Here is a 23,539-nt window from a genome sequence, read left to right as displayed (position 1 = left end):
TTAAATTTTTGCATAAGTCTTGTATTTAAGTGGAAAACATAATTCATGGGTTGAGTGGAAAATATAATTCTTGAGTCAAGTTTAATCTTGTGTATTGTTTGAGAAATATTAAGCTTGAATTCTAATGCCCGGTAAGTGATGGAAACCTGTTTTGAAACTGATCCTACCTGGAACATGCTTGGTAGAGTTTCAGAACTGACAAATGTAGTAAATCTATTTTATCTAGTTCAATTGTATTATGTGGCACAAAAGGTTCAGAATGCAACTCTTCACATACTGAAGTTGGAACAATGTATTTTTACTTGTATAGTAGTTATAAAAATGACCTCTGAAAGTAGGAGAGGAGATGTCTTAAATAAGAAAGTGACTTTGTAGAATATTTGCATGCATATTTAAAAAATGGAAAAAAATGGTTTCTTTTAGGACTCTCTCATTCCTGGGGATGAGTTTATGTCTTGCCTTGATGTTCATTTGCTCTTGGTACTATGCTTTGATTGCCATGCTAATCGCAGGATGTATTTACAAATACATAGAATATAGAGGGTAAGACCATATATCTTATTTTATATTTAATATTTGTAATAATGAGCAAAAAGCATTTTTATATAAAATAGATGCAAGTGAAGTAATATAAATAGAAATTAGACCTTACCCTGTTTCAGACAATACCCTTGTTCTTAAGGGTTATATGCTTGTGAGTTTTGATTTCTCTGGAAGTTCTGTTCCAAAATCCCTAACAGCCAGAATTAATTGAAATAACCACCAGTAAGGCTAGGAAATCTTACCTGAACACAGATCATGGTCCAAAATTTTACACAATAACATAGGTTTTGGTAGTTCAGTATTCAAACATTTTCCCCCTCCCCCCCCTTATGTTAGGAAGAAACTATTACAAAGCTTTACTTAGTAACTTGTGCCAAAGCCCTGAAACTCCACTTTTGCATGGACTTTTGCACTTTTTAGCATGAATCATATTGAATAATCTAGAGCACCCACTGAAAATGATCTTTTTTTTTTCCTGAAGACCAGATGATCTTTAAGTTGCAAAATACTCTTTGTATGTGTCCATTGTCAAATGTGTGTAATAGTGACCCACAGCTGTAAGAAATGCCAGGCAGTAGGAGACCTAGCATGTTCGGTTCATCAAAAGAACATCTAGGGATGATTTTGATTGATATGATATATTTTTCCTTGCTTAAAAAATGCTAAAATCATTCTAGTCAAAAAAGAGTATGACCTAGGAGCAGGAAATTGAAGACAGACAAGCTGTTCAGATAAGTAATCAAGCATGAGTCTTTAATTCTGTGCTTAAACTGTAAGTGGCATAAAATGCTCAGCGCTGTGAATTTGCTATCATTTAATATCTCCAGCTGCAGACTAGATGCTTTACTGGATCATATTTTCTAATGCAGCTCCAGTTACCTGGCTTCAGTGCAAGGAATTTCTCTTACCTGTTTCAGCGAGGTAGTCTAAACACATGATACAGTTCTGAGTATGTGTGTGTATGCAGGAATACACAGAGGCAAGATCATATGTACATCCCAATTCTTATGCACACTCTGTGAATGTTGGAACTTGGCCGTCACATCTGCCCTATAGAAAGAGATTTTTTTTCTTGCAGAATCTCAGCTTCTTACCTCACTGCTGCTTCAAGTGCAGGGGCTGATCTGGCTAAGTACAAAAAACCCTAAAGCTCTAAAAGATGCTGTCTTCATAAAATCTCAATTTTTTTATTTTAATTTTTAGTTCACTAAACATGACTGTCTGTCAGTGGCTGTTTTAATATCCACTTTTTTCTTTAATAGCTTTATTATATAGTTTGACTTATTTCATCCAAATTCTGAAAGAGGGCTAGAGGTACCAAAGTTTGGTCAAAATTCATGTAGGGAAATGAGGGAGAGATGGGGACGGGAGGGAAAGCATGAGACGGATGGGGAGAAAGAGAGGAGGATGGAGCAAGGGTGAGATCAACCAGAAGTAGCATACCCTAGAAGGAAAAAAAAATAACAACAACAAGAAAAAAAAAATCCTACAACATGAGTTTAACCATTCTCTGTTCTGTCTGACTGACCACCTAGTATATAGCATAGCTTTGTACTGGGAGAAAGAGCAGTGGAACGTATAGAGGGATTCAAAGCGGTTGGGAGGGAAGGTAAAGCTTTAGGGGCACACGAGAGAGAAGCTGGCAAGGAAAGGAAGTAGAGAATAATGGTATAATGGTGGGGGAGGAAGATACAGGACACATCCATAGAAGTCAAATTTCATGTATTCATTCTACTGCTTTAAGTAGCTGTCATGATTACAGAAAATTTGAAATATAAATAGAACATAAGTACTAAATGAACAGATATCTTGAAAGGAACTGAAACTTTCAGATTTGTTAGCCTTCATTTATAATTTAAATCTAAGATGAGTTTTTTTCCAAAGTGTTCACATAGTGTTCAATGACACTCTTTATCCCTTATATAAGAAAATGTACTTAATTAGTATAAGCAAACTGCACCTGTTAATGGGATCTCTTTTCCTGCACCCCCAAGAGCGGAAAAAGAATGGGGTGATGGGATTCGAGGCCTGTCCTTGAATGCAGCTCGCTATGCTTTACTTCGTGTTGAAGATGGTCCTCCTCACACCAAGAACTGGAGGTAAGAGTGCTGTGCCTTTTAAGTTCACACAGTTGTAGAAATATGTAAGTCTATCAGGAATACTGCTGGAAGCTTTAGTAGCTAAGGTGAGCTTTACCATCAGAATAACACTAACTTGGGCATGGCAGGGATGTGGTCGCAATTTTATTATTTTACTGTAATAAAGTCAAGCTCAGCTAGTGAGTTTGCTAGGACTATGTCAGACTTCTATAAGCAAATAAACTGAAATTTAAATGTAGGTGATGACAGTTTTCTAAAATGGAGAAGAATTTTAATATTTACTCAGACTTTTAGATTTACAGGAACAGTTACGAGAGACTCGCTATCCTTATAACAGAAAGATGCTGCAATTTCATGTCTCTTTTCTTGGTTCTATATATTGGGAAATATGGGCAATATGTTGTGTAAATATACAGAGGATCCTTTATTTGTGCAAATTCAATTGTTCTGGAGAGATTCTTGGTATGTACTGTAGATTTAATTTAACAGTAACACTTTCTAAATTGCTTAGCTGTTATTAAAACAAAATTCACATTAAGAATGCGTTTGTATATAATTGGGATAGATGTCTGTTGCCATTCTTGTAATGTGCTGCTTTTACTTTTTAGAATATTTTCTCAAAGGCAACACAAAGTGACTTGGATTTAAAAAAAAAAAAAAAATTGTACATTGTCACTTGGGTCGATACAAGCCTTATGGAGATATAGAAGGACAAATGCAGAGTCCAGTACCTGGGACAGACTAATCCACTGCATTGTGCAGGCTGGGGAGCAGCTCTGGTGAAAAGAACCTGTGGTTCTTGGTGTGTACTAAACTAAACATAAGCCAGCATGTGCTCTGGCAGTGGGAAAGGCTGCAGCATGCTGGCCTGTATCAACAGGACTGTAGGCCGTATACTGAAGGAAGTAATAATTCTTTATTCATACTCATTAGAACACATCTGGCACCCCAGTATAGGGAAGATACTAATAAACCAGAGCAAATTCAGCAGAGGACCACCAAGATGGTTGGGGACATCTCTGTGGGGAGAGGCTGAGGGAGCCAGACGTTTCAGCTTTGAGAAGAGGTGGCTTAAGGGGAAATGTAAAAACTAATTATAAGACAGCCAATAAACCTCCAGGGCCTAAAAGGAGGTACTGAGAAGACAGGAGGATACTCCTTATAGTAGCGTATGGTGGGAGAATGAGATAGTGATAACGGGGGGAAAAAAATTGTCATGAGGACAATTAAGCATTGAGAGAGGTTGCTCAGAGGTTGTGGAATCTGTCCTTGGAGGTTTTTGTGATCCAGTTGGGCAAAGCCCTAAACCACCTGATCTGAACTGAGTGTTTATCCTGCTTCAAGCAGCAGGTTGTACTAGATGGCCTCCTGAGAGCCTTTATTTCAGTTCAAGATTTTGTTAGTAAAATCATTCTAGTAAGGTAGCTTTGCAAAACTATGGTATGATGGCTCAAGAATGTATTCTGTACATTAAGTATTGTTGCTATTGCAAATTAGATCTTTGCTTGATAGATGAATGTTTGCCATTGAATCAAGCATTCAGTGTGTGTTATTGTATTTGTTTCAATTGTTCAGTTTCCCTGCTTTTATTTTTACATATATATATATATATATACACACTTACATATATATATACACACACAGACATATATGCTTACTTTTGTGTGTGTATATGTATATACGTTTCTTTCTTTTGCAGACCTCAAGTTTTGGTCTTGTTAAATCTGGATTCTGAACAGTTGGTGAAGCATCCTAGATTGCTTTCTTTCACCTCGCAGTTGAAGGCTGGTAAAGGGTTGACTATTGTGGGATCTGTGCTTCAGGGAATCTACTTGGATAAATGTGCAGAAACCCAGAAAGCTGAAGAGGTATGTAAAAGCTTACCGCTTAGAAATACCTGTAATTTTCCTTAGTATTTAAAAGTTAAATCTGGATACCTGATACTTTTGAAATGGAGCTAACTGCTTTGAAGCATAGAATAATACACAAATTTTGTCTATAAACACAATCAAGAATTATATCTATAAAACCAGGCTGGTATGCTACAGCAAAAAATTTTATGAAATTTTCCAGTAGAATGAAACAGGCAGATACTTCTTACACTTTCAGTATTGAGGGCCCTGTGCTCACAGTCACATTAGTCCTCAAAAAGGCTGAGCAGTAGTTTTTTGTAACAAATTGCCTTATAAAGAACACAAACTTATTAATTTAACAAATCCAGATGTTTGACACAAATTAATTCTCTGGATATATACTTGATATTGTTTTATGCATTGCCATAGAAAAGTGCACTGGAGCCAGGGTTAGGAACAGTCTTTCCCTGAATCCTAATCTATTACCTTAGCTATAAAAAGGATCCTTTTTCTTGAGATTCTCAAATTCATTTTTTTCCTCCTTCTAACTTGCCCCTATATACCCAGAGAGGGTAGGATGAAGTAGAAAACAGTAACTTGTCGTGTAACTTAAGATAGCATCTAACTCTATGTACAAACACAGCTGAACTTAATTTAAATGTTTACTTGGGGGAGTGGTTTTTGTGTTACCTTGTCAGTATTTGACTTTGCAACATGGTTGGAATTGCATAATAGTGCACTTATGAGAAGCCCCTGAAAGTGTCTGAACTCAGAATTTTAAATCTACCCCCCCACAGTGGAAAAAACTGAGCTTAGTAGAATGAACTTCCCAAGATCCGATATTAATGTAACTTGAGCTTTCAATGTAAAACAAGTTTCCCTTTTTGTTCAGTCTTAAATGACTTATGTACTTTTTCATTTACTCCAGTATAGTGGCAACTCTAGTATAGAGAGTTAAACTTGCTTATCCTGCAAGGTCTCCTACTCCTAGCTTTAGGGTGGTGAAACTTTCATAGAAAATATATTTCCTCTATGTTATTGAGTATTGTTTAAAAAATTCTATTGTCTGTAGAAAAGTAGTATAACTTTATTCTAAAAGTAAGCTTTGATTGCAGTTATACCTTCCATAAGTGGTTAATATCCTCAAGATTGAACTGAGTATCAGTTGAAGTGCATACTACTTTGATTCAAGGCTGCTTAAATTCTCTGAAGACTCCTCTGGCTTATTCAGACCTGGCATCTCTAAAATAGATGAGCGTTTGACTTGCCAAAGCTAACTGCTCTCTACCTCCTGTTCTCTTGTATTGTTTTCCTCTTTCTTAGTATTCAGTCTTGTCCCTCATTGTGGTTAGGATAACTTAAGTGTGAAGCTAGGCAGCCTAACCAATTTCATGAGATAAAGGCTCCGGAAGAGCAGTTAGCTTGAAAACGTAGTGGAAAAAGTCTCGTGGTAATATAGTGTGAAAATAACCATTGCTGAGCTGTTAGTATCAACAGCCTGTGTAGCTGGAAAACAAAACCAAGAACATGATCAGGCCTCTGAAATAAAGTGGAGAAAACCGTTTAATCAGAAATGGTTTACACTGAGGGTTTGATGTGTGACCTCTAGCTGGCTCTACTAGAAGTCAACCACAGCTCAGAGATGGGACAAGAATGGATTTAAGGGAGAGCTAATCCCTGCATTCTCCAGGAAGTCAGTTGTCCTGGCATCAAGATCGAGGAAACTATTGTTTTTAAAACAGAAACCAAGCTGGGTTTTAGAAGACTGATTGTCTGGAGGGCTGGTTGGCTGGTTTTAGAAACGGTGTTTTCCAGCTGAAATTCTCCAGAAAGATCTGTGGGAAATCAAGGCTTCTTATCTCTTTCTTAAAAAGAAAGAAAGAAAAAGGCCTATTTAGCCAGCTGGTATGGCTTTGAGGATACTTAACTCTGAGTATGCAAGCAGTTTGCTATCAAATTCTGTGAAGTGTTTTGTCTTGGTTTTTTGTTCTTGCACTGAACAGAATTTTTGATGTGGAACCAAGCCACTGCCAGTCAATCTGCCCTTGCAGGTTTTTGGTAGGACTTTTCTTGAAGTTGCACTCCTGTTCTACTGGGAGTCTTTGTGCTGTCAGGCACTGGAGGAGCCGAGACCAAAGAACTGTCCCACTTTGTTTGGCAGCAGTCCCCGTGCCTGACTTGTGGTTGTTCTGGGGATATGGAGATGGAGATATGCACAAGGGACAGCAACTGGAGAACCACCTGATGAGACCTTTAGTGCAGTGAGGCAGAGTTATGAGCTTTTGCAGGTGTGAATCTGGGTGTAAAAAGAGGAGCCATGAATTATGAGGGCTGCTAAGGGGAGAGCTGGCACAAGATGCCACTAGTTTAGGGATAACTTGTCCCAGCAGACCATGAGCGGAATGAGCTACACCTCCAGAAACTGGCAAAACGCACAGCAGGATTGATCATGCTTCAGTCCTCAATATCCTCTGCCTTTCTGACACAGCTATGAAGCCAGTGAACAAACTTGGTGATTCTGTCCACTTCACAGGCTGATTCAGCTCAGAAAATAGGAATGAATTACTACTGTTTTTTCTGTAGTTGAGGGATAGTTTGACTTTAAAAATCTCATCCTTTCCAATGATTCATGTTGGGAGGTCAGCATGGTGTTGAGGTGAGGGGGAAGCACCAAAATTCTAAAGTTATCTTTTAAAAAATAAAAAAAACTAATTAGAAATTCAGAGGGAGAGACATTGAAGTCATGCAATCAAAAAGTCAGAAATGCCAAAACTGGTGTTCCCTTTAATACTTTCCCCTTTTCAATGGTGCTTTTAAATTACTGCAATAAAACAAAGACATAACCAAGTATCTTTTGTGTTTGTCAGTATTCAGTGAAGGGGACCCATGCTGAAACTGGAGGGGAGGTGAAGCTAGAAAATTCATCTTATTATTCAGCCAATGATTCTAATTAACATCTCTGCAAATCTTTTTTTCCTATGTGATGGGAGTTAACTGAGAATCAACCTGTTGATGTCAAAATTGTTTTAGGAGCTTTTGCCTCAAATACTTCAAAAGTCCTTGGCACCCCTATTTGGAGTTGGAAGGGGAGGGAAAAGTGTAGGACCAGTTCTTTGCAATGACAATATTTCCTGAAACATTATGTTTTATCTGTCAGCAACACTTTAGCTCTGCCTTCCCTGAAGCAGTGTTGCTTTATTCATCTTTGTCAATGTGATCTTACTCATATCTTGTTCATTCTTCTTTGGGAATAAAAGGCTGCGTATCTGATGTAATGAAAAACCTCTGCAGTCTGTGCAGATCTATGGGTCCACACATCCAGTGTGGATGTGTGTTCTTTAACAGTTATCAAAGAATTATGTCCATGCCTCTAGAATTAGAGTGGTTTATTGACATTTGCTCACTGTTTTGAGTGTTTTACTGGTATTTAGTGCTGCTGTTCCCTGTGATGCTTATCAGTGTTGACTGTATTTGTCTATGTGTAATCTTCCTTTCCAATAGAACGTTAAAACATTGATGGGAATAGAAAAGACTAAAGGATTTTGCCAGATTGTGGTATCTCCAAGTTTCAGAGATGGAATATCCCATTTGATTCAATCAGCTGGTCTAGGAGGAATGAAGCACAATACAGTCCTGATGGCATGGCCACAGTCATGGAAGCAGACAGAAAACCATTTCTCTTGGAAGAATTTTGTTGGTATGTATATATTGACTTACACGGTTGTAAAACAACTGTTGACCTAATGTATTTGCTGTATAAAGAATGCTAAATATCCATTTTTTGATGTGTTTTTTTCTGTGCTGCTTATGTCACTTCGATTTCACATGGAGTGGATTTTTTTTCAGCCCAGGATTTTTTTATGGGCTCTGTAACCCACCAGGTCTCTCTCTTAACATCTGGAGTGTTTCTTGTCAAGGTATCTGCATGGGTGGCTACTCCTTATGAGGACTTCAGTTCTGCAATTTGACCTGGTTTGGGGCTGCTTTGGTTATTCTTAACTATTCTCTCATCCTGCAGAAAACAAAATTAAGCCACCATCTGTTTTTGTTAGTCTTGCTTCCAAATATTTTTGTTATGTTCTATTAAAAAAAAAAAAAAAACCCAACAACAACAACTGCAGCTATTACAAGCTAAACAATGTGATGTTGGTAGCACCGGTTGTAGTTTAACTCTGTTCTCCCTTGTACTGGGCGCAATCTGATGTTGCACTAAAATATCTTTCAGAAAGGCATCCATTCCTGATGTGGGGGGACTCCCTCCCCCCAAATATCTTGAAGAGTCTAAATCATCTTTGGTAGCTTGTTATGATACTTAATTGGTTTTTCTCTACTTTTTTCCCCAACATATGTGGTAGCAGGTAATTGCTGAGGTTATCTTTCTCTTGATTTTTCTCTGAAAAGCATTGGAATGAAATTATCATTATTCCAAGCTTTTGAATATCCTAAGATTATTGCAAGTAAGTATTAATGAGCTGATGATCTTTTTAGAGATGTATTGTACGTGTAAACCATTTAAATCTGCGATTTCTAAGTGTTGATCCCTAATAGTTTAGTTAAGAACTTCTCTAGTACTTCATCCACTCTCATACACAACTGAAATATCACATGTCTTCCTTACAGATACAGAACAAGACTGTTCTGTCTACTGTGCATCATTTTCTTTCTCTTCCCTCCTGAACACTGGGATTACATCATTGTGGAGCAGTCTTCAATTCCTAATCTGAACAGGCCACAGTATTTTCCTTAATGTTTTTAGCTTCCCTCTGCTTCCTATTATGTTCCTGTTTGTTTAAAAAGCATCTTTCTCTTTAGCCATAACTTCTCTTGTTCTCCCAAGCAGGTCATTAAACCCAAGATGTCCTCTTTCATCAAGGCAGAATCTGGGAGGATTTGAGTTTTTGAACTTTTTATTATTTCTTTTAACAAACAAACTGAATGAAAACCAGAAGCTCTTCATCTAATGTCTTGTTTTCTGTTGCAGACACTGTACGAGAAACAACAGCAGCTCAGCAAGCTCTGTTGGTTGCTAAAAACATTGACTTGTTTCCAACAAATCAAGAACGTTTTACTGATGGAAACATAGATGTATGGTGGATTGTTCATGATGGTGGCATGCTGATGTTGTTGCCTTTTCTTCTTCGACAGCACAAGGCAAGGACAACAGAAAATGGCTGGGATTTCATTTACTTGCACTATAGTTCAAATTACTTTTCACGTTGGAAGAATTACGTATGGTGAACAGTAATCATGTTATGAATTCTTAAATCATCTCTTTTATAGGTTTGGAGAAAATGTAAAATGCGTATCTTCACTGTAGCTCAAATGGATGATAATAGCATTCAAATGAAGAAGGATCTACAGATGTTCTTGTATCACCTGCGACTGAATGCTGAAGTAGAAGTTGTTGAAATGGTATGTTACTGCATTTTTTTGGATTCTAATTGAGACTGCAGCCTAGTTTCCCAAGTTTAATCTTTTTCAGTTTTGTATTTGGGCTAACTTCTTTTAGTTTCAAAAAAATCCAGTCTCCCGAGTACCCACCAAGAAAAAGAAAAGGTTTTAAGAGCAATGTTATCTCAACTGTGTCACAATGCTAGTGTACATGGTAGTAGGTTTAATGGTATGTTGGGTAGTGTTGAGCACTATTCAGGTATTAACCCTATGGAGGACTAGTCCACGGAGATATTCCCATGTGGGTATAAGAATTCCTTAATCTAGAGAGATGTTCAAACTGCAGTTGGAGAGAGGGACATGTTTGGTTCCAGCCCTTCCTCATGCTGGATGCCAGGGATTATTAGATGCAGAATGTTGAGCTGTTCATTTCAGTGCCTGCCTGCTTGCTAAAAACTCAAGGTTTTTCTTTCCTGAATGAACTACGTCACCAGGAAAACATAGCCACAGATTCTGCTGTCGCAGATAGAGAGAAGGATACAGAAAGATGCCTTCTGCAGTATCTTTCTTATATTTATCCATTCAGCAGCTTGGGAAGGCTGCATGTGTTGTGTAATGTGTAGAGAGATCCTTTGGAGTAGCCTGTAAGATTGCATGCAAACAGTGAGTGAATATTCTTCCCCAGCTTTTCCTTCAGTTCGTATTAAAAGACTAGCCTTATGAGTTTAAAATTACGTGTATAGAGTTTTCTCCTGTTTGGAAGACTTTATTTACTTGTTCTTGCTTAAGACTTTTTTAGGATTATATGTCATATGAATTTTTCTGGAAAAAAAAATGAGGAAAGACAAGTGCTAGTAACACTGTATAGTCAAGCCACAAGTTTATTATGTAATACATTAGTGAAATCTTTAGTGATAATTCATCCAAGATGATTTCATTCACTTGGAATTTATTCCGTCAGGAATGGAGGTCGGCAGTACTCCTAACCCCATTGTTCTGGGACTGCATTTGTCTTTCTCTGGAAAAGACTGAAGGGATGTGAGGGAAACACGAGAAATCACCTTATTTCACAAAACGTGGCATTCAGTTCCAGTCTTCCCCTGTTGGACATGTTTCTCCCTTTTCTCTAGTTCATTTGGAAACTAGATCCTCTTTATTGAATGTGTATATGCATCGCTCGCTTTCCAAATTGTGACAAAGTGAATTTTACAGCTTTTTTTTTTTTTTTAAACTGACCTGAACCCCTGAAAAGAGGGATAAACTGGTAGTCTATCCAGGCCTATTTGATAACAAAGGAAAAACTTCCTTTCTGGCTCTCACAAGGTGACTAGCATGATACCCCAAAGTAAGACCAGACATCTTTGACACTTGTTCCAGAGTGGGATGAAGAAGCCAAGTTTTGTTCTTTCCAGGAACTTGAGGAGCCTATGAGCCATTTGACTTCTCAAAGATTTATCATGCTAATCGGCTATAAAGCAAGACTGAAGAATCACTTAAACCGATAAAAATGACTTACAAAAAACTAATTACAGTTTCCATGAGTATGAGATGTGGGGGAGTCTTTTTTTATTTTGAATGGGACATATATGACTAAAAGCCATGGCACGTGCAAGTAAAAAAGATGTGACTCCAAGAAAAGTCCAGACTGGCTTTTAAGGCAGAAGTAGTTTAGGAAGCACAGCTGATGTTTATGCGAAGCATATTTAACCCTGTGGATCTTCCAAAAGATAGAGAAATTAAGCAACACTGATAACACAGGTGACTTTGCTATAGGTGGCTACCACTGTATTTTAGCTTTTGCTGTTCAGGTGAGAATATAAGTAGGAATTTCCTCATAAATGCTTTTATTGTTGAACCTTTCCTATTGGTGAAAGGACAGTGTTATTTTGTGACTCCAAACTGTTTTTAAAGACAAAAGCACACACATGCGCAGGAGTCAGCAACGCAGACAGTTTAAAGGAAAGTCTTTGTCCCTTTCCCACTTCTGTATCTGGTTTGGAACAGAACAAAAAAAAGTCTACCCTAAGTACCTCGAGTTCAGCTGATATCGCATCAGTTTTGGTATAGTAGCACAGTTCATAGTAGCAGACTGCTGTTTGAAGATGAAGACTTAAAAAGATTGAAGACTGAAATGATCAGTTAAATATAGACTTGGGATCACTGTGATGCCATAAATTAATGCAGACTGAATGCAGGAGTGAATGGGGAACACTAAGTGTTGTTCTTTTAACTAAGACTGCCTGTCTAATGTTTCTAATGCTAATCATTTTTGCAGTTTGAAAATGATATTTCTGCATTCACGTATGAAAAGACGCTTGTGATGGAGCAGCGATCTCAGATGCTAAAACAGATGCAGCTATCAAAGAACGAAAGGGAAAGAGAGGTAGGGACTTCGCACTGGTAAGGTATTCTGTGAAAAATCAGAAAATAATAGTTCTTGGCTATGGCTTCTAAAAATTTCTAACTGGTCAATAAAAATATTTTAGAACAGCATTCTATGCTACTTTCTCTGTCACTTTTCACTTGCTAGATTAAAACAATGTGAATTTTTCCTTATGTTTATGGGACACATGCTTAGTTATCCTGACTTTAAGATTAGTACAAGCACTTGCTAACAAAAGATTTGAGCAGCAGTGTGGAAAATATTCATAGCATTTCCAAACTCGACACATATTGGTAGCTTAAGGTTTTATGATTTATCAGCTGGGCCTGATAAATTAGCTTTGTTTTGCGGTATGATCTCATTCAACTTGCACTGACTTACTGCTATTTTGTTTTGAGTGTTTTGTGTATTGATTAGTAGTTTCTGGTGCCAAAATCAGGTTGACTGGTCTATAATCCTGTGAGCCCATCTTTTTCCAGATAGAGATGCTATGTTTGCTGTTTGCCACCCCTACTAGTCTCCAGTGAATTAAAAAAAAAAAAAAAAAATTATTGCTAATTGTATGACTGTTTTCTTCAGCTATTACTTTGCAGATTGCAGTGATAAGCTTCATGCAGCTGCATTCTCCTGAATATTTGTATTTTTTAATATAACCTTTTTTCTTCTTCAGCATGTTTTTCTCCCCTTGTTTAATTCTTTTAACTGTCCAGTTATAATAAATCCTTACTGAGTAGTGATGCAAAAGGTATTGAATGCTTTTTTTAATCTGTAATGATTTCTGTCTCCTGCTAAATAAGAGAGATATACTGTGTTTAACTGTTCGTTCATGAAATAGTTTTAGGGCTTTTCCTTGTTGTTGCTTTTGTCTACTGATAGTTGTAACTCATCTTATGCCTAAGCCTTTTTCTTGTTTAATCCTACGTACCTATGCAGTCCCTTTTGTTTTTATCCCTGCTTACCCTTTTCCATTTTGTAGGAGTTTTTTAAAGCTTCCTAAAGATGTCCAGTATTGCTATAACAGACTTTGCTGTATGTCCTTCTTCCTTTCTTGTCTGTGTCAAGGTAGTTTTCTTTTGATCTTAGCATCCATGATTTCTTCACTAAGAGCCAACTTTTCCTGTTTTCGCTTACTTAATTGTTCTTAGTTGTCTTCATTCTTCTCCTAAATTTTTTTGAATACACTAGCAGTTTTCCACCAGTGGAGTTAGGTAATTAGTTGCTCTACTGTGTGTGTGTGGTGTGTGGGTTTTTTTTTTTTTTAATTGGTATAGAGGGCATAATTGCCTCATGAATCGTAAGTAGCCAAAGGACTCTATAAGGTTCTGTAGTTCACAGGAATAGAATTTGTTGTTCTCCACTGGAATTTATTTCTTGGCTCTGAGTTGGCTTGCACAGTCTTCAAAGTGTTTGGAAGCTCCCATTCCTTTCTTTGGAATCATAGTTCTTACTATTAATCACTTTTTTTCTGAGTATAACCATCACTATTACAGCTTTGACTTGTTCCTTCAGATCAGGCAGGATGAAATCCAAGATGTGCAAAACACCACTGAATTTATGTCAAGGTGTAAAATGAAGTCCTTGATAATTGCAATAACATCTAGTACTTAATTTGCCCTGAGATAAGAGAATCTTATTTGTTGTACCTTCTTCTGTCCAAACAAAAAGCCATATCTACCTGTTCCCTCTGACTAAGTTATTTTAATTTCCCTTGTTCTTCACGGCTTTCCTCATAAAACTTTGGCTAGTTATGCCTCTCACTTCCTCCTGAATTTGGAATTTGAGTATGTAGACCTGGTGTGCCACGCATTTCTAATCTCCTCATCCTTTCTTAAGAGCTGTGCCAGCCTAGAACCCCTCCAGTTCTATGATAACATCTGAAACTTTATTCTCCTTAGTATCACCAGTGTGAACTGTTATGCTTTTGTTTTCATTCTCTTGATATCTATGTCTCCAAACCTGTCTCCAAACACTTGAAGATGACCCTCATGTTCCAACTTCTGACTTCTCTTCAGTGGTGGTTTCAACTTTGTTGCTTCCTTTTTACAAGACTAGTGTTTTAATCTCACTTACGTGCTTGTCCCTCTTCAAACCAAGTTCAAACCTTCATGAAGATGAGATTTTTCTTTGAGCAGCATTCTCTTGCTGTCCCCCTCATAGACATTCCCCTGTCCTTGAGGGGTCCTCAGCACCTGCATGCCCTTCCCTGAACTCTTCTGGTACTTTCCGGAAACTGTTTGATCTTGCCTATGTGACAGTTGAGTTTTCTTATGGAATTAGGGCACAGGGGACTGAGGATTTTTTTTTGTCCCCTCTTTTGAGGAAGTTGGTTGATTTGCCTCTACTCGAGTGTAAATAGAACATATGCCCGCAAAGCAGAATGTCTGCAGGCTTAGGTGCATGTATCATTCATTTACTTGACTTTGACAATAGCACTGCAAAGATGAAACTATAGAACCTGATTCACTTCTCTGCTGCACTACTTGGTGGCTGTTGGCTTCCTTCTCTGGTTAGTCCTGACTAATAACTATTGAGCCAGGCAGTGATATCGTTGGAGCAATGGGAAGGCAGTTGTTCTTCCTGCTGCTGCTTTGTGTCCAGCTGCTCAACACAAAGCACTGTTGTGTAGATTGCTTCTGCCAGGTAACATTGACAGAACGGTGGGTGCGTGTAGGTGGAGAGCAGAGAAGACTCGCAGAGTATCAGCATCTGCACTGGAGAGATGCAGACTGAGCAGTGGGGTTTGGAAAACCAGGAGTCTGCTTTCTGGCTGGGAAGTCAAAACTTCTGATGACTTTACTAATCTGTAACTTTTTTCCTTTTAATATTAAGTAGGGGATGACAAGGGAAGGATGGTCATTTTTGTCACATTTGATTTCTATTTGTTTCTCTGTATTGCACCTACAGCACATGGTAGGATCCTTGCAGAATGGTTTCAGTAACATAATTGTCATATACAGTAGAAGAAAATAAAATCAGTTTGTAGAAGTTTTTGAGTAAAAAAAAAAGTCAGTGTTTCAAATAGATAATTTAATTACCTTCTCTTCTAGAGATGTATTCAGAAGGGATTATTTACTGCTCTAATATTTCCTTAGACCTTCCTTCAGTTCGTCAGTATATAGTCAAGATATACACTTAACTGGAAACGATTCTTAAGTCTTTGGCCTAAAGTCTTGTCTTAGGCCTTTGGCTGCTTGTTTGATTGCAGTAACTTTCTATATTAAATGTCCAGTGATTGCAGATGATATTTAATTATTCACTACTGTATTTCCAGTACTAATAATTTCACAAACTAATGACTAGTAATGGAGATAATGGAGATAAGATACTTCAGAACTTGGAGTTGATTCTTCAGATTGGTTTATGTAAGTGTCGGTCCCTGTTACCTATAGAGAATCTGCTAGACAAAGCATCTTGTGAGATGAAAGTCTTAATATGAACTCAGTGACTCAAATGTGGCGAGAATTGAGTGAAAGCAGCAGAGGACCCTTGACTTTTTTCTGCTTAAATGCAAATGGAAATTCTAAAAACATCATAAATGGAGGAAGAGAAAACTGTCTCTCAAGTCTATTTAGTTTCACCACTTCTGGAGGCCAAGAAAGCAATGTCTAGTACGTGTAGCCCTCCAAGGATGCTGTAGCATGTTGGTTTCCATTCATCAGAAGAAGAAAGGGAGGATCAGTCAAGCTATCTTTAAATCCTTGTGTTTAAGACAATAAGAAAACACCAGCAGAGCTCAGCATCCAGCTTTGCCTCTTCTGGTAAAATGCCTATCTCTGACTTAAGCTCCTGGGGTTGTCTCAGTTACTGACTGTTCAGGGGAATTGGAAGAAAAGAAAAATCCTAGAGGAGTCTTGCATCATGTGTAAATTCTTTCGCTGAATTCAGTAAAACAGATTATTAACTTCTGGTGGAATTTGGAATTTGAATTTTACATATATGTAACATAACTGAAACAAGATTCTTTTCCACTTAAGTAATTGACCTGTTTCTGTTTTAATTAGAAGCCCAAAGCTCACATTTTTAAGAAATACGTCAATGCACTGGGGCTTTGTATATATGAATAAATGGCATCTGTGTGAAAAGAAACTAGACTTATAAGAACCCTTATTACCACTTCTCATCCATTTAAATGCAGACAATTGTTATTTTGAATAACACAATTATCTGCTTTTTTTTCTGTAGACTGTTTTTTGTCATTGGTAACCTTTTTATCCCAGATTCAGAGCATCACTGATGAGTCTCGAGGCTCAATCAGAAGAAAAAGCTACTCTAGTCCACAGTCCATTGGCCAGGATATACAGGCACTGCTGCCTAATGACTATGCAGAGGAGGAGGTAGTTGGACATAGTACTGGCTGGATATTTATTTTTCATTGTAATACTTGAAGTGCCACTATTGAAAACTGAGCTATGAATTAATAACCTGATTTGTCATTGCTATGAAACAGTCCTTAATTTTTAATTTTAGTATTCCCTAAATTCATTATCTCACTCTAATTTTTTTGTCCTAGATGAAGTTTCTGTAGCGTGAATTGCACCCTATTTTCTCTCAGACCCAGTATTTCCATAAAAGAAAGATTCAGGTTCTCCAAGAGAGCCTATTTTCTAAAGAGTTAGAAGCAAAGATGCTTCTCCTTCCATTTCTTAAAATGTTTTGATAGTAGGTGTTTGGTTAGTAAGCGTATTTCATGCTTCCACAGAACACTGCCCTCCTTAGAGTTTCTGTGCTGAAGCGTCTCAGACTGCTCAGATATGTTAAGACCTATTAAACTAGAGGAGACAAGATTTCGATGCTTATCAAAAAGCCATTATTACCCCATACATGTCACTTTTCTGCACAGCGCGTTAGGAAATGGACAGATGTAATCAGTACCTTTAGTGTGCACTTCAAGTGTTGCTAGTCTCTAAAGATGTGTATCTAGTTTGTAGAAATGCTGTATTCCTCTGTATTTCCCTTCCTTTAGGAAGTATGAGAAGAATGTGGTGTTTTCCATGTAACTAGGTGGCTATCACAATAGCACTAACAAACATGCTTTTGTTGGTTTTTGCATTGTTTAAGCATGTGCTATAGGTCCAGAATTTCTTTTGGCCTTGTCTTTTAAAAACAGAAAACTTTCTTCTCTAAAGCGCAGTTATACTGAATTCGCCTTGTAGTTGCTACTTTGAAGTTTTAGTTCATTGGCTATTGCTGTTTAGTGTGTGTAGTACCTGCTGTGTGTGTTAACTTTTTCTCATTCTCATGATGGCTACTGTATTCGTAGAAATTTCTGATTCATAATCTTGATGAATTATCATGTGTAACAGACAAAAATATAAAAGTGCCTAGCAAGTGGGTCCTTGTATTCACTGGTAATAGGAGAAAGTGTGTAGGTAACTGGGGGGGAAAAACTGAACTGATCTTCTGTTTAAAAGACTGACTTAAATTTTTTGGGGTGGTATTAAGACCATCACAGATAGCTATCTATGAAACTTAAAAAAAAATATACAGAAGCCCTCAGGTAGTTAAAAATAGCCACAATTACTATAACGACTGGGGAATGCACTAATGCTTAGAACTGGAAAGCAGTTTTCTCATCCGCTTCAGTTATGTCCATGCTTTTGTCTGTGACTGGATGAATCCATTCTTCTGAGTCATCATATATATTGGAGGGACATGACCCTCATGAACATATCCATAGGAGTAAGTTCCCATATGGACTCAGGACACCAATTAATTCCATGATTTAACAAATCTTTGTGAAGAGACTTTGTAACTACATGCTAAAGGTTTCAAAAACCCCACATGAATACCAATTCACTTACAGTTAAAGGACTCTAAAGTGTTGTGTTTGTTTTGGTTTTGTTGGAAAATAAAAAGCCTATATACTATTAAGAGGGAAAGTAAAACATAAAATGAATGCAAAGTATTCCTTCTGTTCCTCTTTCCTCAAGAGGAACAAGGGGAGTGGAGAACACAGAAGTGTTTATGCATCTGAGCACAATAATGTTTTCTTAAGTGTGGTTTATTGAATTTTTGCTATTAAAAGGGAGGAGAGGAAAGGAAAGCTGCTTCATGGTGAGGCTGCGAGTGACTTTTGTTATGCAGTCTGTGTTTGGATGGAGAAACACTCTGTTCCAGAGGGAGCGAGCGAGCCAGAGAGCGACCCCACAGAGCAAGTCCTGATGGTGGTACATTAAATTTTCCGGTGATTGTGTTTACAACAGTGTCAGAAGATTATAAGCAATAAAACTGATGGAAACTCTTGAGGGAAAATATGAGCAGTGGTTTTAAATTTGTTTATTGTCATAAGCTCCTGGTGTTAATAAAATCTCACCTCAGGTCAGATTCAACTTCACTTTAGTTTTGTTATGAAAATAATGTCCTGTTCTAGATCTAATCCTGCAAATACAAGCTAATAACTACATATATATACATACATATATATATATATACACAAAAACAGTTTTATGTCATGCTGTAGACAAAACACTCTATTTGTTCACAAAATAAGGTGTCTTTCCCTGTGTTTTCTTTTTGTGTCAATATGGTGAAATTGCATTTCAAGACTATAATCTCTGATCTACATATGCTCTCTTTGGCTGAATCTTGGGTTCTTTTTTCCTCTCCCCTTTGGCCAGGCTCAGTTAATCCATGACAGAAACACTGCGTCCCACTCAGCTCCAGCTGTCAAAGCAAGTGTGGCCGCTGCTGCGCCAGAAAAGGTGCAAATGACTTGGACTAAAGAAAAGCTCGTAGCTGAAAAGCATAAAAACAAAGAAACAAATTTGTCTGGTTATAAAGATATTTTCAACATGAAGCCGTAAGTACCCATGTGGTTGTTGGGAATTCTTATTTGGTTGTGGGTTTTTCCATGGGCTTCTGGTTATTTAAAGCAGAGTAGAAACATGATCGTTCTGTGTACTTCACTCCAAATGCTCTCCTTGTAAGGGCTTACAACACCAGCACCATCCTTAAGTCACTTAGTGGATAAGAGCCACTGAATATACTTCTGAGCAGGACCGTATTCGTATGGCCAGAGTTGTGTGTATGCCGTGTGTGTTCGATTACTCTGAACTCAATAGTTTGCCAATTAGCATGGCGCTTCTGGCATAGCCTGTACTACAGAACTGAGCTATGCAGAGGCAGGGGAGTAGGGAAGAGTACTGCGTTCCAGTATGTCTCAAATTAAGTCCTTAACTGTTCCTTCGTTCATTCAAGTTGTGCCTGAGACTTGGTTATGAGAAACATGCGTTAAGAGGGCTTGAGGTAAAACACAAATGTGTCAGTCCCAGGTCTTCCCGGCTCCAGCTTCATCAACTTTTGTGTGCTGGTACTCAGCATCGCTGTCCATGCTCCATTTCTCTTCTATCCTCCCATGTGTTGGGAGTGTCTTAGCCATGGAGCAATTGGGAGAAGGCAATAAGACACCACCGCTATTTTACTGGAAGGCAGCTGCTGCCTGTGTCAAGCCTAATGTAACAATGGAAGGACATCAGCTTCTTTGCTTCCCTGTGTGCCTTAGTGATGCACACGCACACGTACATCTCTTCTGAATCTGGGAAGAATGGAGTTCAAAGCATGGCTGAATCTATTTTTTTTTTGCACGTGCCCAAAGCGAAACTGTGGATGGCAGCAAAGATTTATTATCAAAACCATAGGTATCTTAAAACAGGTAGGACTTGCAGATAGCAGATGTAAGATTTTTTTTTTTTTTTTTAAGAAAGTACACTTAGAGTTAGATGGTGTGTGGTTGTGTTTTTCTGGGGGTGGATTTGCTCTAGGCACTTTGTAAAAAAGATTTTCTTCTGCAAACTCTAAGCCTCATCTTGATCACCCTGCTAGAGCACAGCTTTATCTTGTTCTGGGCTGCATTGTGTTGTCTTGGAAATATTTCCTATCACCACTTTAGAATTGTGCAAGGTGTAGACTTATTTCGGATATAATATTTAAACTATGATAAATGAATAGGATGTGGAAATTACAGTTCAGATATGGTATGTCTGTACAATGTATTAATATTGTTGAATTAAGAATGTGCCTGATAGCATAAAAATCTCTTCATACATGTTTGCTTCTCTTCCATGTAGAGAATGGGGAAATCTGTAAGTCTATATTTCATTTTCATTTAAGCGATTTAGGTTGTGTTCCCTAGTTGTTGTGGTGTTATACATTGTTTGCATGTTTCCTAAATCATGATTTGTGTGTTGTTTTGTACCTTGTTTTATGTACTGTGATCTGGCATGTATCACTAGCAAATTTTTTTCTATCACCATCTGTTAATGTTTTCTTCTAAATGTTTATCAACTTTCCCTTCAAAGGAAATCACAGAATGTGTATTTTAGCTTCTATAAGAATGCAAAATTGATAGTGCTCTTCTGCATCAGATAAATTTTTAGATTTCTAAATACCCACATAAGATAGTGAATATACTTGTTCTGGAAAAATACCCCCCATTGTGATATACACCCCCCCCCCATTGCGATATACTTGGACAATAGGGATTTTGTTTGGTTGTGTTTTTTTCCCCCCACAAAGGAAACTTGCACATTTAATCAAATACCAGTTTTGCCTCATTCCTCTGAACCCAGCCCAGTGTAGAACTGACACAACTTTAGGTAGATGCTGGCTATACTATTAGCATACAAAAAGGGAACATTATCTCTTTGTTCTTGGGGTGGAACTTGACTGCTCCTGTTGTTGTATAGTTTCCTTTCACAACTTTAGTTCTCCCAGGTATTTCTGTTTTGGGAAAAGAGATCTCATTAATTTATCTTGTTTTCTTGACCTGAGACAGCTGTGGGGGGAGCATGGGCTGTACTCTGGATTGGTGTTAGTGAAATGCAAGAGATGCTAGACCTGTTCAGGCACCTCAGAGGATGTCCGACATACTGCTGCTTCCAGCCTGCCAGTCCTCCGTCTGCCACGGAGCAGTACGTGAGCCCACCAGCGCAGAGCCGTTGTGCTTTTGCTACAAGATTGCTAGTTAAAACAACAGTATTAGAAAATTGCATAGGCGAAGTAGGGTGGTACAAACGTCTTACGTCAACATAGCTACTTCTGTTCCCGAGCTGGGCTCTCGGCGGGCCTTTCTGAAGGTTCCCTTTCTTGCTTTAGATCTCAACATTTCATGTCTGGTCTTTTGGACTGAAATGCCTGGTTTTGCTTGTAAAGCGCCTGCCTTTGTTTGCTCAGGGGCCTCTCCGTGATAAAGAGGCTTAGGCAGAGTCTGGCTATTTCCTTTGCGCTGCATGTGGCACTCGCTTCCCGTTTTGGCCAGTGTTGTAACAGAGCTGGCGGCATAACTTCCTCAGAAGCAAACTGGGCTTTGAGGGCAGGGAAGGGGGAGGGTAGAGTTTTCCATGTTTGTTCTCCTCCTTCTGAAGAGCAGCTTAAATCCTCCAAGGTAGCATTAAAGAAGAAACGCGTGAAATGCATGAAGTTCTAGCGATTTCTGTGTCTCACACGAATTTACAACCAAGTGGTGTTTGTGGGCACAACAATGAAACCCTTAGCTGGCAGTAATAACGCAAGGGGAAGGCTCTGCTTCAGTTCAGCAGTGCTTACTGCCTTCCTCTGACGTGCTGGGAAACTAACCATTTTTTTGGTAAACTCTATGCTGTTTTTGCATTTCCTATACCAGGTTTGGGATTATCCTTCAGCGTTCCCAAAGGGGTACAAGATCCTTTCCACTCTATTTCTGTAGCTCCTATGCTATCAAGGATTTCTTATATGAAAGTTACTGAACTACACAAATGCTGTTAAACTGGATTCTCAGCATTTCTAACTAAAATTCATTTCTGTTGAAATCAACAGTTTGTCCTTTACGGGAAAAAAAATGCGACTAACAAATGGGAGAATTGTCCATTTTGGCAAACCACTTAGAATTGCTTGAATTTCAGCATTAAATCTTTTCAGAGAGGAACATACTTGCGATCTCTTATCCCTAGGCATCTCATTTTCTCGTAAATTTATTTTGAATATCTACAGTTATTGGTATATATGAAAATAGCATATTGTACATACATATAGGTTAAATTTATGCATTCAGTTGCATGTAAATATTGTGCTAATACTTAATGTTTGTGTACTAGGAATCAGTCAAACGTGAGAAGAATGCACACCGCTGTGAAGCTCAATGGAGTCGTGCTTAATAAATCGCAGCATGCCCAGCTAGTTCTCCTGAATATGCCTGGACCTCCTAAAAACAGGAAAGGGGATGAAAACTGTATCCTCTACTATATTGCTCCATATTTCTTGAAACTGGCAATTTGGTTTTGTGATTGTGCCATTGTATACTTGTCTGGATAATCATTGGTAGGGTTATATTAGTAAGTACGGCTTTGTTTTGGGGAAAATAATGGTTTTCAGAAGTGTTTGCTAGTGATAGAGTTCTAATTCAATTGATGCCAGATAATCTTCAGTTTGGAACTCTGCTTTCTTTTATTACTTCTTTAAATGAATCTCTACCTTTGCTTTTCTGTAGGTGAGTAGGGCAGGAACAAGATATTTGGGGGATTTCTACAGGGAAATTAGTCCTCATTTCTGTCTGAGCAAGCAGGTAGATTGCATAATGGGATGGTTCTGTGCTGTATATATGAAAGGGGACAGGAAAATTCCTTTATGAAATTTTAAACTTGCTCTTTCATTTTATGTTGGGCTTTTTGAGTGATTAGCGGCTATTTTGCGTGTTTTTTTTTTCTGTGATCCCTTGACTTAATGTACTACAGACATGGAGTTTTTGGAAGTTCTGACAGAGGGTCTGGACAGAGTTCTCCTTGTCCGAGGCAGTGGACGTGAAGTGATCACCATTTATTCTTAACCTGTGTGTTCTTTTCTTTTCAGTTTTTTAACTGAATGTGCAAAGTTATTTGCCATAATTTGAGCAGCTTCACTAAGAGTTCCAGTACGTTGAAAATGACCTGCAACCGGAATCTTCTGATGACATGTTTTGTTTTTTCTATTGAAAGTTATATTTAAATTATATTTTTAGAAAGATAGATCTATGTAGAAAATATTTCTGTAATTAATCAATAAATGCTGGAGGGATCAGGATATTTATATGTAGCACACTAACATTTGTTAAACTTGTAAAATACAAAAAATGGTAATGCTATGACATTTTTAAACAAATGTAAGCAACTTGTATTATGTATTTCTTAATCTTTGTTCTGCTCCAGAATAAAAGGGAAAAGTTGTAGGAGAAACTTGTTTCCACCCTTACAAGCATGCTGCTATGTTGCTTCTGTTGGGATTTGTCCTGGTTCAATAAATTTCATTCAGAAATACGTACA

At 37.9% G+C, this 23,539-nt stretch overlaps 1 protein-coding gene across 2 annotated transcripts in view; it reads left to right on the top strand.

The window, feature by feature from the left end:
* The window catches only part of SLC12A7 (solute carrier family 12 member 7), a 74,684-nt gene extending 51,145 nt beyond the window's left edge, over positions 1 to 23,539 (top strand). For both annotated transcript variants that reach the window (XM_068931343.1, XM_068931344.1), the window contains exons 15-24: positions 424 to 543; positions 2,538 to 2,642; positions 4,342 to 4,510; positions 7,997 to 8,192; positions 9,477 to 9,646; positions 9,776 to 9,907; positions 12,162 to 12,269; positions 18,887 to 19,068; positions 22,340 to 22,473; positions 22,976 to 23,539. In XM_068931343.1, coding sequence (XP_068787444.1) covers positions 424 to 543; positions 2,538 to 2,642; positions 4,342 to 4,510; positions 7,997 to 8,192; positions 9,477 to 9,646; positions 9,776 to 9,907; positions 12,162 to 12,269; positions 18,887 to 19,068; positions 22,340 to 22,473; positions 22,976 to 23,067 — 1,408 coding nt within the window. In that variant the 3' untranslated portion in view covers positions 23,068 to 23,539. The remainder of the gene's footprint in view (positions 1 to 423; positions 544 to 2,537; positions 2,643 to 4,341; positions 4,511 to 7,996; positions 8,193 to 9,476; positions 9,647 to 9,775; positions 9,908 to 12,161; positions 12,270 to 18,886; positions 19,069 to 22,339; positions 22,474 to 22,975) is intronic.

Source organism: Struthio camelus, chromosome 2, assembly GCF_040807025.1.
Source record: "Struthio camelus isolate bStrCam1 chromosome 2, bStrCam1.hap1, whole genome shotgun sequence".
In the NCBI taxonomy this organism is placed as follows: domain Eukaryota; kingdom Metazoa; phylum Chordata; class Aves; order Struthioniformes; family Struthionidae; genus Struthio; species Struthio camelus.
This window is presented reverse-complemented; position numbering and strand designations above follow the sequence as displayed.